The sequence below is a fragment of the Trichosurus vulpecula genome, chromosome 4, assembly GCF_011100635.1.
Source record: "Trichosurus vulpecula isolate mTriVul1 chromosome 4, mTriVul1.pri, whole genome shotgun sequence".
Lineage (NCBI taxonomy): Eukaryota > Metazoa > Chordata > Mammalia > Diprotodontia > Phalangeridae > Trichosurus > Trichosurus vulpecula.
The window spans coordinates 281,956,883-281,970,232 of NC_050576.1; the positions used below are offsets into that span (position 1 = coordinate 281,956,883).

General features: G+C 37.4%; 1 protein-coding gene across 1 annotated transcript in view; it reads right to left on the bottom strand.

The window, feature by feature from the left end:
* The window catches only part of ARPC2 (actin related protein 2/3 complex subunit 2), a 39,907-nt gene that overhangs the window by 10,622 nt on the left and 15,935 nt on the right, over positions 1-13,350 (bottom strand). The window contains exons 5-6 of the mRNA XM_036756305.1: positions 10,681-10,867; positions 8,378-8,471 (exon numbers count right to left, since the gene is read on the bottom strand). Coding sequence (XP_036612200.1) covers positions 8,378-8,471; positions 10,681-10,867 — 281 coding nt within the window. The remainder of the gene's footprint in view (positions 1-8,377; positions 8,472-10,680; positions 10,868-13,350) is intronic.

Sequence of the window (13,350 nt, forward strand, 5' to 3'; positions counted from 1 at the left end):
TTTAAAAACAGATGTGTTAAAAAAGTTTTTGCATGCAACTAGGAAATAAGATATACAGGCAACGGGGCACAGAAATTTATCTTGCCCTACAAGAAAGTAAGGGAAAGGGAGATGGGGGGGAGTGGGGTGACAGAAGGGAGGGCTGACTGGGGAATGCGGCAACTGGAATATATGCCATCTTGGAGTGGGGGGGGGGAGGGTAGAAATGGGGAGAAAATTTGTAATTCAAACTCTTGTGAAAATCAATGCTGAAAACTAAAAATATTAAATAAATTAAATAAATACATTTAAAAAATGCTTGAAAGGTCTAGATTGAAATTATCTGCTACTTTTACTTGAAGCAACAGGCAGGCCTGATTATCTTACTCCTAATGACGGCTCCTTTCTAAGACAGGAGTTATGAGTTAGAGTTCCAGGATCTATGAACTTGTTTTTTTTAATTTCATACTGTATTTCAATGTATTTCCTTTGTAATTATACATATTTCAAACATTTAAAAATGTGATTCTGGGAGAGGGTCCACAGCTTCAGAGAACTACCATGGGGGTCCAGACACACAAAAAAGTTAATAACTCTTGCTCTAGGATCAGATACAAACTCCTTAGACTGGCAATTGAAACCCTTCATAAGTAGATACCTTCTTACCTTCCCAAGACTTTTTCACTTCTCTCCAATACTCCCATCCTGCACTCTCACTCTGCTGGCCTCCTAGGCTTGAGAGGCTTATGAAATAAGTGATGCCTTAGGAGGATGGGGGAAGGTATCCGGTGCCTCCATGACCTCTCCTCTTCCTTGGTTCTAAACCTTACAATCTGGTTTATGATGCCACCATTTAATTTACACTGCCCTCTCCAAGGTTACTAGTGATCTCTTTCAAATAAAAAAATGATTTTTGATATTGTTTTTATATCGCTTTTATACAGACTTCCTTTATATACCTCCTCTTTCCCGGAGAACCATGTCTTATAACAAAAAATTAAAAGAAAAAAAAAACTCAGCAAAACCAACCAACAAATTGAAAAAATCTTACATTACTGTGTATGTCCGGTGATCTAACTGCCGAATGTAACGGTCTTTCAATTCTGATCCTTCTTGAGCTCTCTTTCTCTGCAGCCTTTGACATAATTTATTTATCACCTTCTGGAGACTTTCTTCTTTTCACATTTTCTTGACACTGCTCTCCTCTATTTATTCGCCCAATCCCTCCTTTTCCCAGGGTCTATTGCTGGTTCTTCTTCCATGTCAGAATTGCTAAACGTGTTTTCCTCCAAGATTCTGTCCTGGGTCCCCTTCTATTTTCATTGTAAACTATTGCTTGGTGACCTTATCAACTTCTAGGAGTTGAGTTCTAGTCCTGCATCACCAATTACCTTGTGGACATCAAGAACTGGATGTTCCCATTTCAAACTCAACATGGCTCACTACTATCTCCAGGATGCTGTGCTAACTCCTTTTTTGGCAATCAAAGCTCTTCATCACCTGGGCCCTTCCTCCTTTTCACAATCTATTTACAATCTACCCTGTTCCCACTATTCTACATTATAGCAACTCTGGCTACTATATACCGGAACCCTTCAATCAGGATGTTTTACTTCTTATTCCATAATCTTGGCACTGGCTGCTTCTCATTCCTGGAACACCTGAATACCTTACTTCTACCTCTTGGATTACTTGACTTCCTTCAAAGCCCAACTCAAATCCCACCTACTTCAGGTTGTGCCTTCCATCTCTACCATCTATCTCTTGCATACACCCTGCTCTTCATATGCTGTTTCTCCTTATTTACGGATATCTAAGGGCAATGACTTCTTGCGGGGGTGGAGTGGAGAAAGAAGGAACTTGGTTTTGACTAATGCTTAGCACAATGGCTTGGCATGTAGTAAGCACTTAATAAATGCTTGTGGACTTTATTTGGGCTTGTTGATTTCCTTTTACATGCATTCTCTCCTCAAAAGGAAAAAAAAAACTTCAGAAGAAACAGGCTTACATTTCTTACTTGGCTGATTGTTGGAAAGGGAACTGCTTAGAGAGAGAGGGAGTTAAATTGACTCAGAATGGAAATTCCTGTGGCTTGGGGAGTAAGTTTTTACAGATGTTTCTGAATAGCTAAGTAAGTTTTTTGGAATTGATTCGCTCTAGAAAACACGTTTTTATTCTGCCAAAGGTTTAAACAACTTCTTAATTTTTATTTATTCCCCCTCTTATCTGCTAACAGCAGGTCTACTGGCTAAGGATTCAGGTTTTGGGTAAATTTCTTTTTGAGTGAGGAAAAAAATTGGGGTAGCTAAGTTAAAAAGATAGTGTCAGGGAATACTGTACGTACAGTGGACAACTGACTGGATAGGAAGTTAGAAAGACCTGGGTTTAAATCCTGCTTCAGATCCTTAACACCCTAGCCAATTTCCAAACCTGTAAAATGGAGATAAGTCATCTATTTTACAGGATTTCTGAAGACCAAATACAATAAAAGGTACGTAAAGGACTTCAAAAATCTTAAAGTGATACATAAGCCTGAGTTATTATTAATAGGATGTAGGTTTCTGGACCAGGATTTAAGATTAGAAAAATGATTAATCAAGAAGAATTTGTTAAGTGCTTATTATGTATGCGCCAAACACTACATCACTACCCTATTATATTTAAGAAACTTAAAAATTTATGTCCGTATGTTTTCAAAAATCAGGCAAATTTGAAGAAATCTCTCTTGAATAATTATGAAGAAATAGAGATGAGAAGAATGATTTCAACATAATTTAAAAATATAGGTATAAAAATATAGACTGAAAACTTAAAAAGTATTATCTCAAACTTCATACAAATATTAACTTCAATGGAGACTGGAGTTGCTAAGAAGAAACGGGGAGACATTGTTTTTTTAAACTCCCTGTAACTCCAGCTTTGTGTTGAGATATTTAATACATACACACATGAATATGAAAAGCAACAATAGAGCCTGCCCTTAAGAAGTTTAAGTTCTAATAGGTAACTTACTGTGTATATAAATTCGTTGCAGAAGGTAAAGACAGATTAGATGGAAGGAAGCCTTAGAGAGGAAGACATTAACAGCTGGAGGAATGGGGGAAAACATCTAGCTAGAGCAGCCCTTGATCTAAGTTATCCTTGTTTGGTGATTGAAAGCAGCAATAAAACTTTATTTTCTTGGAGGCTTGCAGGTCTGGTCAAGAAGCCCTACAGGAGGGGTTCTTAACTTAGGGTCCACGACCTTCTTTTAAAATACTTTAATAATTATTTCGGTGTAACTGGTTTCCTTTGTAATCCTATGTATTTTACGTATTTAAAAATACTCCTCTGAGAAAGGGTCCATAGGCTTCAGACTGCCAGAAGGCTCCTTGTAACGACGACGATGACAACAACAAACCCATTAAGAAACCCTGCTTTAAACTCAAAATGGAAAGGGAAGTAAAAAATCACCCCTAAATCTCCTGAGTCCAATAGAAACAGGAAAAGCTAGGACATAGAAAGAAGACTATTAGTGGAGATATCCATTACTTTACAGGAGACGTCTAACAAGAGAGGCAATTCTAATGACTTTTATTTCCAAAGTGACTATCCACAAATGCAGAGTAAGAGGATTAAATGAACTAGAAATCAACAGGAAAAGTAGATTCAACATCACTGGTACTGCTGAGTTGTCTGAATGTGACTGGTGACTACAACAGCGCACACACCTTATACACAAGAAACTGGATTAGCAGTATACTTCAAGAGATGCATTCCTGTGAGGACATCTGTAAACAAAGGGAAGATAAATGGTGGCAAGCCTGTGGGTAAGGACAGCTAACAGGAGGAGCAAGTGCTGTTCTGATGGGAATGCAGGCACTGGAAACCCAAACAGGAGAAGAAAACAGATGCTGAAATCTGGAAAGAGACCACAAACTAATGAGGCAAGACAGAGCAGCGACCTATTGAGAGTTTCTGCAAAAGAGCAAGCTGAATACATTCTTGACGCTTGTGCTCAGTTCATTCACTTAAAAAGGTTTATTTTTATCCTAAACTTAAATACCAAAAGACCAAAAGTTCAATATAAATAGAACATAAAAAGAGGATTGTATATGAAATTGATTCTCCATTTCATACCACTGGCTTTTTGGGGAAAAAAGTGTATAATGCCACACATTACTTTCAAAATCACCTGCTTCTCCATGTTGTCTTCTCAACTTCCATCTGTACGCTAAAAAAACATTTTGGTAGTTCTCTTTTCTTTGGTACTTGTAGTGTTAACTCTCCTCTCTCCCCTCCATTAAAAATCAAGAGAAAGAAAAGTAAACCCTCATAACAAATAATTGTCAAGTAAATCAAATATACGCAGTGGCCAGGCTAAAAAAAAAATGCATGTCTTGTTCTCTACTTTTAGTCCGGTGCCTCTGTCAGGAGGTAGGTAACATATTTTATCTTATGCCCACTGGAGACCTAACTGGCCATTCTTATACTGATTAGATTCTTAAGTCCTTCAAGTTGTTGTCCTCATAGAAATTCTTCTGGTTTAGCTCACTTCAGTAACAAGGGGAACTGCTATTCTGTACCTAATTCTGGTCAATAAGGAGGAACTCATGATAGAAGAAATGATAGAAATTTGAGTATGATGTGGCACTGATTTCAGTTTGTGATTGGTAGGGTAGGGAAATAAAATAACTATGACATGTACCCAAGATGAGCCATGGATGGGTTGAAAGCTGCTTCATCAGAGGGAACATTCAAATTGATGAGATCATGGATACCTCTGAGTATATTAGGGGTTAGAAGAAGAGCCAAGAAAGAATAGGACTGACTGCTGCCGCTCAGAGTGGGCAGGACAGAGAGAACAGATTAGTTAGAGAGAAAAAAGAACAATCCAACTTCATTTTACTGCAAGCTCAATATGATATCAACTGTTATAGAGCAGGCAAAAAAAGCAAGTGTTCAGTCTGAGGTCTGACCTGGTCAGACACTGATGTGCTGAGGTATGAGAAAGGGTGCCTAGAATAAAGATGCTCAAAATGAGGATAAGAGAAATGAAGCTATTTAGCTTAAAGAAAAGACAAGTGGAAACAGGACTAAGGACAGTGGGAGCAGCTGTGCTACTGTGGAATGAATCTAAGATCTGGAAGTCAAGAGTCCAGGCTATAACCTTTCCTAGCTGGAGGTGGCAGCTTTGGGTCTGGGGTCAGGAAGCCCTGAGTTCAAAACTGTCCTCAGACTTACTAGCTGTGTGACCCTGTTTACCAGTTTCCTCATTTGTAAAATGACCTGGAGAAGGAAATGGCAAATCATTCCGGTATCTCTGTCAGTATCTTGTGACTCTCAAATGAAGAGTTAGACACTACTGAAAATGACTAAAGAAGTGCTGAAGGGGTTGAGAGTTGAAAATGTTTAAGAAGCCCTGGACTGAACAACAGCTGGGTTAATATGAACAAGTTACTCAACCACTGGGACCCTCAGTTTTCTCATTTGTAAGAAGAGATAATGAGACTACCTTATTATTAGGAATTCTGCAAATTAAAACCTAGGTAAATGTGAGTTTTTCAGTGATCCACCAGCTTCAGTTTCCCTGGTAGCAGGATTCTAGGCATGTAACACTATGTCTGGCTGATTCTATGATTCTATAAATAAAAATCTATTTGGACAACTGCTGAAAATACAGCATATGGTACTGGCATGGACACTGTGCTCCTGTTTTCTACCAGACTTTGTGACTGATTTCAGGTGGGAAGCAACCAGGAGATATTTCTGGCTGGTTACTGAACTTACTCACAGGTCTGCATTAAAGTCAGGAACCTGGCTGAACTATCCATTATTTCCTATGGCAAAGCAGAATCAAAATAGCTCAAAAGAAACGTAAGATGCGCAAATTCAGAGAATCCACCCCAACTGTTCACACGGACTATATGTGCCTGATTTGTGGTAGAACATTCTGAGCTTGTACTGGTATGATTAGCCACAGTCAAACACACTGTAACTTGACTCTGGCATAGTGATATCATTTTGGTCCTCTTCAAGAACGAAGGACAACAACCAACCAATAATGAACACCTGCTGCAAATCACTCTCTCAATATGCACAGTGAAATAAGTGACAACATCCTTCTAGAGTTAACTGACAAAAAACCACTAGGAGAAAGAAGTTATATATGCAACTCTATCACCATTTTCTTTCTCCTCCAGATTTCTTGGTTATTTATTTTATCTTGAGTAAGTAATATTTAAATTCTGGTGTTTTTTTCTTATAGGGACAGCCAGGCTTTAAGAATAACTGCTGCTGCTGCAGACAGAAGAGAGAGCTACAAAAAGCTCAGAATATAATCCAAACATTTTGTTAGCATGACCAGCAGAAACAGAACTACGAATGCAATTTTTTGGTTTTTGGGAAGATAATTTGTGTAAATAGGACACAAGAGTATATTACTACAGATTATCTACTGGGATACACAAATAACTCTAAATACACAATCTTTGGTTCTAATAGTGCTGCAGTAACAGGCCTATCTTCATACCTGGGAGGAACAAGATTCACTGTTCTAAGACAGGTAAACTCCAGCCTTGATAGCTTAGCACTGTAACTCAATTACAGTCTCAGTCTGAGTCCCCCTGCTTGAGGTTCTGTTTGATGCACCATGTCAATGTCTTTTGCCTCATATACCTCAAGACTCACTGACTCGCTCAGTATTTACGTTCAGACACACAAAAGTTTCTAAAACCGTAATAACTTAGAACTCAATTCTGTACATTTTGAAATATACACAGAAACTTTGTAAACAGCACTATCTATTCAGTGTCCTTATTTTTAAGTCTCTTACACGGTTTCCTAACGCACACAATCTCCCCTACGTTCCATCTATTTCTTGTTGGCACACTCCCTACAACCATGACAAGTTACCACTATTCAGATCTTTCTCCTTCTCCAAAACTACTATGGCATAGTAACCCTAAAAGGTATTCATGTCTTTAATCCTAAAAGAGACTAGGAGTATTTTTCCTAGCTACTGCACTAATTTGTTGCACTTTCTGATATAAAAGGAAGCACAACTAACTAAACCTTAATCTTTAAACACCATGAGAAGACTGTTGTCTCTAAAATCATGAGCTTTCTAATAACTTTGAACATTTATCAGATTCTTCTCTTAGGTTCCAGGTTCCAATTTTAAGTTAGTTCAGTATGACTACAAAGGAAATATGCCAAAGTGGAACACTGTGCTATCCGAGATAGGGGTGAAAGGATGGAACTCTAGGCCATTTTACTTTAATTATAGTGAAATGCAACAAAAAATTCAACTAAAGGGCTCAAAGCAGAAAGGCAAATCGTGAAGCCTTTCTGCCAAATGATAAGGTCAATTTATTTAGCTCAAGATGTATCTGGATAGCAGTATGGGTACCTACAAAGAAAAGAGAAGTGACTCTGTTTGAGTTCAAGCACTTGTTTCTTTTGTGCTGTGTGTCTGTATTTCTCATCTTAAATATTTAAACTACCAGAGTCCAGAAGCAGGTTTTGGGTGGATGGTTTTAAAGACTCTAAAAAAACAGCAAGAGTGTCTTTTGGTCATTACCAGTAAATTCTCTCAGTTCTCTGAACTTGCAGAGAGCAAATGGGCAGAAAGCTTTATGGCAATTTCATATCCATGTTTCCAGACGTGTTTTTTCAAATATGCCTCAAAGAAGTTAGCAACAAAATGCAAGTGGTTCTCCTTTCCTTTTAGGTAACTATCTGAATGTCCTCACTTTCAAAGATGGGGTTTAAACTTATAGACAAATGTTAAATATCTGTGTAAAGTACAAATAAATAAAGATGTCTCCTAGAATAAACAAACAGGACTAGTAAATGCAGCTAATTCTAAATATGCACTGTAGCGTATTTGTGGCCTTTAAAATTAGCCTGTGGCTCTGGATTTAGTCCAATTCCTATGTTCCTGATCTTAACTCTTGTCAATTTTGCATAAACTGCCATAAAAAGCTTGTTCAAGAGGCTGACTTCTAGGTCTGAAAAAGTATATTCAGTTACTTTCTTGTTTCACAGTGCTAAAGTACTCATCTAAATTTTCCTAAATATGGAATAAAACATCTAAAAATATTAGAATTTCTGATTAGCTCCCCTTCCTGAACAGAAAAAGGGAAAAAAAAATGAAAGCTGACAGTATACTGAAGCTGCACCCAGATGGCACTTTTCTTGCTTAAAAGAGAATGCATAAATCATTCTTATCCCTAACGCGGTTCCCTTTTAAGAAAGGTTCCCAGTGGCAAAACTAGGTTCTTTTACCTTTCCAAATCTTATCACCCTGTCACATAATAAAAAAATGAAAGTACTATTTTATTACCTTAGACTTTAACCACTATATAAAAGCATATACTCAGGGTGCCTTATTTTCCCCCAAGGCTATTTTCCATACCTGCATGAACACCTTTCCAATCACCACATCATCATCGTCCTTAAATACTGTGCTAAAGACAACGGTGACTCGATCCTTCTTAGACTCAACATACCTGAAGAGAAGAAAAACAAGATGGTGAAAAAAGCAAGAACCATCATGGGGCCCTGTCAAAGATTTTATCAATGAAGTAAAGTAGGAAGAAACTATGGCGAAACCATGAAGGTAATAGCCAATTTACTTCTATGAACCCCAGGGTATGTTAAGGTGACACCAAAAACTTTGTTCTATGAGTCAATAGTGAGGTATGTCTATGCATTAATAGAGCCTGGAGATAGGAATTATATGATAAATCACTGAGAAAAGCAAATTTTCATTTTATATACACATGATTTATAACTATAAAGAAACTGTATTAAAGAATGGAACTCTAAGATCTTTAATTCTGGGTTCAGTAAAATGAACTTTGAGAGCACAATAAGAAACTCAAGGCAAGAAAGCAAATCTAAAAACCTGTGGGCTGACAAAATACCAACAGTCAACTTGATTAAGCTGTAATGCCCCAGAAGCATGAGTAGCTCACAAAGGACTGCAAAAAGAACCATTCATGCCTCCAATTAACCTTTATCTTAATTATAAGCAAATTAAGGCTTGTGAAATGCTTTATATATACAATGGAGTATCCAGTTTCTGCAATTTAATGCTGACACCATTTTAATGTTTCTGAAAGAAAAATTTTTGAATATGTGTTTAATTTCAGCTAATTTCTTCTTACATAAAAAGTAATTTGTATCAATAGAAGTGCAGTGTTTTTCTATATATTTTAAAGGATGCTCAAAAGTTTCTGTAGAGTACAAAGTAAGTAAAATTATTGAAGCTGCTAGACTTGGATAGTAATAAAAAAAAAGGTATGGTTTTTTATCTTCATCATGGTGTTACTAACAAACTGGAAAGTTCCCAAGTACTCTAGGGATTCACTTTCTCCAAGAAAAAGTTTGCTCACCAACTGCTTGGATCTGATTTTTGAAGACTGAGATGGAAGGCAACACACCTCCCCAGAGGACCTGGTACTTCCATGGATGCTGCTGCAGGAAGTGGAACCCAAATGCCTTCTTTGGTAGCCAGGGGTTGCTAAAAATTAAGTGAACCACTGGACAGGACTGCTGTCATGTTGCTTGTTCTTACTTCCTGTGATGATGGAGGAGCCTCGGCCAGGAAGTGGGCTGTGAGGGACAATTACAGGTAACCTGGCTTGAGAGAAGGCGCTCTATAGCGAAGAGCTTGTTTGTACTGTTTGTACAAGAGAGTACTATGTACCATGGAAAATGTGGGAGTTCTTTAGGTTTTCAGCTTTATTTTTAACATGGAATCTGGGATTAACTCTTCACAGCCCTCCACATGTATTCCTATGTGGCACATCAATCTGGCCCTTGCTTTTCTATAACAGACATTGAGACATAGTAGACTTTTCCTATAGCTCTCAAGAGTTTCTGATGCTGAATTAATATTCAGAGTTCTCACAATATGGGCTCCCCAAAAGGAAATACCTTGTTTTATGTAAGTATTAATCAGCATATTCCCTAACTTTCTTCTATCAGCAATGGCTTAGGAAATTTCCATGAGGCAGAGGAAAAACGGCTTCATATGAGACTATAAAATTAATTCCTTTTTTTTGGGTAAGGGTTATCAGTCACATATATCCCCTACACTAAACAATATATTTTACAATGTCACACTATTCCTCTTCTCTCCCCAAATGGCACTGTAAGTAACTATCAAGAGTAAGTTTTATGATTCAGAACCTTATTTAGCAATTATGATTCCAAGGTACCCACGGTGAAGCACACTATTCACATCTTTAGAGAGAGGGGATGAACTCAAGCATGCAGATTAAGACATATTTTTTGGAAATTGCCAATATGGGAATTTGTTTTTCTTGACTGTGCTTAACACAATGCCTGATGAATAGCAAATACTTAGTAAATACTTTTTACCTTGCCTTGACAACAAAATTCACTAATAAACTGATTGCTCCTAATACGACCCTCTGGAATATGTGAGAGTGTAAGGCAGTAGAAATAAAGAACAAAGGCATCAAAGCTGAAGCCCTCAGGGCCAACCATTTTAGCTATAGCACTTTTGGCTCGCCATCATCACAGGAAGAATAACTTAAAAAGTAGTGACTTCTAATGGGACTATTATTTTGATAGACACACAATTCTCTCAAACCCCATACTAAATCACCACTAACTTCATCTTCTTAGGATCACTCCTTAGCCTTTAACTGTAAAGAGCGATGTGTAGGCATGATGGTCTATACTCACATTGTCTCATCATCTCTGTAATGGATTACTGCCCTGTTTTCTCCCTCCTTTCCCTCTTCCTGGAATTTGAAGTATTTCTCAAAGACAGAGGCAAAACAGTTTCGTTTCAACATTCCAGCCTGATGCACGATGGAGTCCTTTGATGCAGGCAGGTTCTCAAGGTCATATAGCAAAGAGACATTGTATCCTGAGGAAGGGAAATCCATCAGCTGTAATCTTGTTTAAAATGTCTACCAAAGAATTCCAAGCTATTAATAGCCATGTGAAAAAAAATGCTTCAAATCACTAAGAATTAGAGAAATTGTAAATTAAAGTGCTTCTGAGGCTTTGTCTCACACTGATCAGAATGGCAAAGGTATTGAAAAAAAGGAAAATGAGAAATGTTGGAATGGCTTTGGAAAATGAGTACACTAATAGATTGCTGGTGGAACTGTGAATTGGTGCAACTACTGTGGAAAGCAAATTGCAACTAAGCCGCAAAAGCTATTCAACTGCATACTCAGTGATATTACTGTTAGATCAAGGGAAGAGAAAAAGGACTCGTATAAAAATATTTACTCAGGTTTTTTTTTTTTTGTGGGGGCAAAGAACTGGAAACTAAGGAGATACTCATCAAATGTAGATTGGCTGAACAAATTATGGCATGTGAATGTAATAAAATACTGCGGTGTCAGAAGAAATGATCTAAGGAAGCAGTTTCAGAAACACCTGGGAAGACCTGTATGAAGCGATGCAAAAAGAAGATTCTGCAGGAACAATTTTACAAAAATACTGTAAAAAATAAATGGCTTTGAAAGACTTAAAAACTCTGAACAATGAAATGATTGGCCATAAGTCCAGAGCATCCCTGCCGAGATTTCACTACCCACCTTTGGACTGAAGGGGATGAGCTCAAGAGTACGGACTGAGATATGTTTTCTGGACGTGCTCAACGCGGGAATCTATTTGGCTTGACAGGAAGTTGGAATGGAAAACATTTTTGCTAATTGAAAAATACTAACTTTTTAAAAAAAGTCTACCAAACTCTTCTCACTAACCTCTTCTAACAAAAGCTCTAGAGTTTAAACATTAACTTACTTAACGTTAATTCTGGCCTCCTTTCCCTATCTGTAAAACAAGCAGAATACTGCCCATTTCCTTTTACCGCACTAGGCTGAATTAAAGTCCATCTTATAATCTTCTAGGATGCTTACAAATATGAAAACACTTAATGAATATAAAATAAAAACTTTAAGTGACACCAAGATGCCTGATAGTTCAGAGCACTGGTATTGAGCCCACATAAAACAAGGGACTTACTAAACTATATGTAAGGATCCTTGCAAAAGGTGGCATGTTGATTTAGAAAACCACATATTAACATTTTATGCATTTTAAACTGGTTCTCTTGAGTGTTACTGACATCATGCTTGACACCTCCAGTTTAGAACAAAGACAATGCTTTCAAGAACACAATCTGGGAACTTCAATCAGAAATTTGGCTTGTTTCAGAGACATTTGTGAAAAAGGAACATACCATTAAAAACCATGAATATAAAGCCAGAAATGTAAGTTGATAAATGAATCCATAAAATATTCCTTTAGGTTCAGGGTAAACTAAGAGACATTTTCTTACCAGGGAAACATGCCAAGAACCTACATAATTAGCATCTAATAAGCATTGGGAAAATTAGGAATTTCAGAAACTAGTGATTAGATATATGTTGTTAATATGAGCCAAAAGGTCCAAATCATATGGGGTTGTGTAAAAAGAGACATTTGGGTATGAATGAGAGAGGACTCAATAGAGCTGATTCATATCCTAGGCAACTGATGAAACTTGGGCACAGAATAGGTTTCTACCAGCATGGTATGAATTTCAAATTGCTGAATGTATCAGACTTCTGCGCTGTTACTGTTTCTTCTGTCCAAGAGTGTCTCCATTCTCTGTATTTGTTGGGCCTGTCCCATTATGATCATGAACCTGAAGGTCATGAGTTCCTTAAATTTCTGTTCTGGACAGTGTTTACTACATTGCTGGCACTCTAACATTAAATAATTACAATAACCTCCCCATTCTGGGTACCCGGGAACCAGATAAACAGATGAGCTGGGAGAAGATAAGAAAGGGAATATTTTCAGAGCTGGGGTCTACTGGATTTTAGAAGCCAGACAAAACAAATATAGGCAAGACTAAAACAAGTCTGACTTTGAGGAAGGAGAGAATGCTAGGCAGTATGAAGTAAAAATTCAGTACCTTATGGCTAAGATTTCTAAATTGGATTAGACAAATGATCCCAAAGTAATAAGAGGGAGGCACTTCAGTTTTTTTTTTTTTAAATTTGGCATTTAATTGTATACTGTATACAATTTCTGTGGCAATTATATACATTATTCCATAGGGATCCCATATGGTCTCCTGCCATTGGTGTGGGGTGGGAGGAAGCAGGAAAGATCTCTCTCTCCCCAGAATACATTTCATCCTAACCAATCTATCAAAATCAGGTTTTTGCCTCTGAATTTTGACTTTTGTATTTTATTCGGTCCTTGGTAATGAAAGAAGAGGCTGGCACAGTAAGCTGTTTTCTTTTGTGTGTCTCTTTTATAATAACTCTAGTTACAAAGAGTTTCAATGATACTCTATTTTGTCAGAAACTACGTTACCAGACGTAGTAATGTAATAGGCTGCAA